A 5,060-nucleotide genomic window follows, 5' to 3' on the forward strand; every position below is an offset into this window, starting at 1 on the left:
GTGAGTACATCGTTTCTGTCAGCCAGAGCCGGAGCCAACGGAATCCATACCAAACAGGCCGGCCCGTAGTGATGGATATATATAGTACTATGTTACGACTGTAACTTATGTGTTCAGAGATGCCATCTGATGTTGCAATTATCAAATGAAGGAAAACACTACCGGAACGTTGGAAACTAGCAACTAGCTAGGTGATGATGACCCATTCAAATTTCAAACATTTTTTTTTGAGGAAACTGGAGATTTTTAATAAAAGTAAAAGAACAGGTCCGTAGGTCTGCAAGTTACAACATGGTTCAAGAAACAAAGAAAGAAATAAAGAAAATAAGGAAGTGAACTGCAATTACAACAGACTCAGGCACCATGATTCAAAGGAGTGAAGAGAGCTTTGCTTTGCCCTAAAAATGAGCAGACGAATTTCTTTTTGGAAAGTATTCAAACTGACTGAAAACTTGGTTGCAGCCCTTTGAAGATGAGATCATTCCTAGCAGTCCAAATTGTCCATCCCATAAGGATTATTGAGTTCATGAAGAAAGGAGAGATCATCTGTAATTTAAAACTTTCCAAGATGTCTGCTAGGCTCCCCTACGCTTGCACTGTCAAGTTTAATAGGCTCCAGCAGTCCCTTGCAAAGGGGCATCCAAAGAACAAGTGAATCAATGTCTCTTCAACTGACTGCTGACATAACACACAGTTATTAGAATCTAAAATCATGTGTCTTCTTCTCAAGATGTTTCTTGTACTTAACCTGTCCTTAATGAGCAACCAAAAAAATACTTTATATTTAGGCTGACAGAAGGAATCCTAGATCCAGTTATGCATAGGATGTACGTGTTGTTCACCTACCAAGATTCTATAAACCACTGATGAAGAATAGTTGCTTGAGGTAGATCCAATGTGCCAAACATCACTGGTTTCTTCCACCTCAACAGCTGACAAGATCAGGTTCAAGTCATGTAGTTGATCAAAAGCAATCGCTGACATGGGTAAGTGAAACAGTTGGTGCATGTGCTGTTGTTGAGAGATAGCCTTGCCTACTGATAGGGCTTTGTTTTTGGCAAAAGAATACAGTTCTGGAAAGTGGTTGGGGAGCAAGTCATCTTTCCAAACATCTGTCCATAGAAGGCAGTTGTCCCCATTCTTGACAGTTACCTTGGGAAAACTTTTAAAAGTTGTCAGCAGCCTTAAATTTCAAACATTACAGTGCAGCTTCGGAAAACAACATTACACAGAATGGAAAGCGTTATAAAAGGGAAGGGAAACAAGCAACATAAACGTAGCTTCTTATTACACACACAGATGAGCAAGAACAGTAGAGACTAGAGAGTAGCACGTCCACAACAATAGACTTGCAGACAAAGTTACTACTAGTAATGGGATTAGCCAGGACCAGGAGTCAAACCATGTCGTCTTGAGCCATGCAAATTTCAGGAAGTCGATGGAGCGGCGCCAGCGTCGGTGGTGAAGACGTCGATGATGCAAATCTCGGAAGTCGATGGAGCGGTGGTGCCGGTAGTGGAGACGTTGACCATGTCTTCTTCACCCATGCAAATCTCGGAAGTCGATGGAGCGGCGCCGGCGCCGGTGGTGGAGACGTCGATGATGCAAATCTCGCAAGTCGATGGAGCGGTGGTGCTGGTGCTTGGTGGCTCCTCCCTCTGCAGCTTGTCGGTGAAGGTCTCCGCCCCCATGTGGAACAGCGTGAGCCACACATAGGAGAGGAACTCGCCGCCTTCGCCCAAAGACTTGGCGTGGAGGTACCCCCTGCATCTGCTAGCGGAGAAGCAGAGCATCTCCACCCAGACACGCTGGATCTCTTCCCACATCTTCTTCTCATCACCCTTCTTGTTGTCCAACAGCCTTTGGGCAAGAGCCCAGGCGTCGTCGATGAGTTTTTCTTTGGAACGACCTCCCTTCTTCTTGTTTGATTTGTCTTTAGAAGACGGCGACCCCTCTTCCTCTGGAGGAGACACTTTCTTCGGCTCCTCTCCAGGACATGGTTCAGAAGCTTTCTTTGATCTGTTCCGCTTCTGCATGGTATTGATTACTCTCTGCAGCATAACCCATTTATGCTTTTCCACATTTGGCGGTTTCCTGCCCATGGGAATGTCCATGTCCATGTCCATGTCGTTGAGGATGTGGTTGAGGCCATCGTAGGCGTCTATGAAGAGATTCCGCCTGGTGCCAGGCAACAACATCTCAGGATTCACAAACAAGAGATACACCATGTAGTTGGACATCTCATTGCACTGGACGACTTTACAGGCTGAACAGTCCGAGTCATCTAAGCCACATGTATGCTCTGAAGCCGCCAGGCTCAAGAAGAAGCAGAAATCCGTGGCGATGTGCAAGAGGAGGACACTCTCATCAAATGCCCTCTTTCTCATGCTGCTGCTGAAGCCCACATGATGACCTTCTTCCAAATATCCAAGAAGCTTCGGCCAGTGTGTGCTGTGGTCGTTGAACCTGCGGTAGCTAGGAGCGTCGTGTATTTCTTCCTTCCACCCATCTTTGAGATATCCAAGAACCAATCTTGAAATTCTGGCAGACGAGGAGCACGGCTTCATGCACAGTATCCTTTGGTCGACAAAGTCCTTGCATCCAAATATATCTGCAATGCGCATCCAGCTGCTGTGCTTTTTGTTGCTGGCAAAGTATCCTATGAAGCTGTATTGAGCGACCATCTGTGGCCACTTTACCACTCGTTCTTGGGAGAGATAAACATTGTCTAAATCCCAAAAACCAAAAGGAAAGGCGGCAAAAAATTCCAGCACAGCAGTACAACAGAATATGGCATAAGTAATCTTGACATCGATAATATCGTTACGTGCTTCTTCGCTATGATGACTCCGGTGGAAGAGGCCGATGGATGCCCACGGTAGCACCATACGTGACAACTGTATCAAACAGCGACAAGAAATTTTCAGGAAGTCACAAGAATTCAGCCCCAACGCCACCTCAGTATATGTAACAAAGCCTGCAGTCTTTAGTCTGGTGTAAAGAAGAAGGAACGCGGCAACGAGCCCTCCTTGCGCGTGGCCATATGCTGTGTCTTGGCTGATGCCCCAGAAATACTTAAGGATTCTAAGCCGGAGAGGATATGGAGATGAAAGGTCTACAAATAGCTTATCTGAGACCTCACCGAGCACTAGAAGCTGCTTCCTAACTTGGTCACGTTCTTTCCCTAGTTGCATATATTCTTGAAAGAGTTGTGCACAGAAGCAGCCTTGCCCTTGCGATAGAGAATGGTCCTTGTCCTCCTCCCCAGAAGGAGGCCATGTCCTTGTTCCCTCGTCGTCCACGAGCTTGCCTATACATATATATATATATAGAGAGAGAGAGAGACAAGATATATACTTATTATTAAGCCAATATATAGACGAGAATTTAACTAATAACACACATAGATGAAACAAGTACGCTAACTATCCAGCTCTACAAATATACTCCTTCCGTTACAAAGCGGATGTCATCCTATATATGAACTAAGCCAATTTTTTAAAGTTTGATTAGATTTATAGAAAAGTGTGTGTCTATATCTATATCTATATAATGATGTTTTTTATTTATGATGAAGGAGGGAGTATATAAAAGCTAGCTCTTATTAGGATCGATCCGAGGCGGGCGGGAGGCCTTACCGAGCTGTTGACGCCGTTCCCTAATTCTTTGTCTCCGTTGATGAACCCCTCTTAATAATGCACGACGTTGTTGCGCCCAGAAGCCGTCGCCCTTTACAGAAGCCGCCTCAGCGTCGTCCACGACATTTTCGTTGCCTTTATATTATATAATAAGGGGTGAAATAATAGTTAAGCAATATATACTATATATAAATAAGTCGACGACAATTACTTATAATAATACTTTTTGGAGATGAAGAAGTACGTATATACGGATAACAAATTAAATAAATATACTAATTAATACTAGCTTATAGTACATACTAGCATGCATGTACTCCGTCGTCTATAGCTATATATAGGGCTCACCGTGCTCCTGAACGTCCAGAAATTCCTTGGCTCGTTTCACGTATTCCTGGAGCGGATACATGTCTTCCTCTTCATTTTGTCTTGCAGTTGCATCGCGTGATGAGCTGACGAGGCTATAAATGCTGGCACTCTTGAGGGCCCATGGCTTGGCGAAGCATTTGAGAACCCCGGGGAGGAACAGCAGGATGCCTGCCAGCAACAGCCTCTTGTCGCCGTCTGGTGGCCAGGACTTGCAGAACACGTAGATGGCCACGGTGACCTGAGACACCGCAGTGACCACGTGTCGGCTCCACAGCTCGTTGTCTTCAATGTTGTAGGCGGTGATGCCGTCATGTCCGCCAAAGTGGAGTAGGAGGACGGGCGCCCACATCACCTCCAGTGTGCTGATGTTGCTACCTCCACCACCTTGATCCTTATGGCGGTTGAAGAGCGTGGCGAGGGCGTAGATAGCCACAGCATCGCCGGCGAGGTAGGCCAGCCACGTTATGGATCTGACCCATCCAGGAATAGTAAACCTACGCAACGAGGAAAAGATGATGAGGAGGACTTGGACGGCCACGCTGCTGAGGACGAGGACGCGTAGCTGCCACTCCTCCCACCAGTGCACAGCACTCGTGAGGCCTCTCATCTCTCTCTCTCTCTCTCTCGTCTCTCTCACAAACAGGTCATGTACTGTAGCCAGCCATCCTACGTATATATAATATACTCCCTCCATTTTCAGCGATAAGGCTTGGATCAAACATTAGAAATATAAATCATAAATAACTTTTAAGTGGTTGAGTTTGAAAATATGAAAACTATATGAATAGATTTGTCTTGAAAAATACATTCATAAAAAATATACATATATCATTTTTAATAAATATTTTATAAAAATAAAAAATCAAAGTTATGCTCTGAAAACCGTGTCCCTGTCTAAAACATGGTTTTAAAGAACATGGAGGCAGTATATTATTGTCATAGTGAGGGGTCCAATCAACCCACACTCTGGACTACCTAAAATCATATGTGATTGGTTGCTTGCTGTAGGGTTAGAAGTACATTAAAGGCGAACCAGAGAGTGATTGAGCTTTA

General features: G+C 44.8%; 1 protein-coding gene across 1 annotated transcript; it reads right to left on the bottom strand.

Moving 5' to 3' along the window:
- Window positions 1–1,196: 1,196 nt before the first annotated feature.
- On the bottom strand, window positions 1,197–4,614 carry LOC136487955 (uncharacterized). Its single transcript, XM_066485037.1, has 2 exons — window positions 3,987–4,614; window positions 1,197–3,184 (listed from the first exon to the last, which is right to left on the bottom strand). Exons 1-2 carry the CDS (start codon window positions 4,612–4,614, stop codon window positions 1,428–1,430), a joined length of 2,385 nt encoding a protein of 794 aa, XP_066341134.1. The 3' UTR covers window positions 1,197–1,427.
- Between the last annotated feature and the right edge of the window lie 446 nt (window positions 4,615–5,060).

Source organism: Miscanthus floridulus, chromosome 10 (assembly GCF_019320115.1).
Source record: "Miscanthus floridulus cultivar M001 chromosome 10, ASM1932011v1, whole genome shotgun sequence".
NCBI lineage: Eukaryota > Viridiplantae > Streptophyta > Magnoliopsida > Poales > Poaceae > Miscanthus > Miscanthus floridulus.

Excerpts from the sequence above, each read along its gene's own strand:
- LOC136487955 (XM_066485037.1), bottom strand. The coding sequence starts at position 4,614 with ATGAGAGGCCTCACGAGTGCTGTGCACTGGTGGGAGGAGTGGCAGCTA. Across the intron at positions 3,185-3,986 it reads TCTGGACGTTCAGGAGCACG|GGAAAGAACGTGACCAAGTT; the intron begins GTGAGCCCTATA and ends ATATGCAACTAG.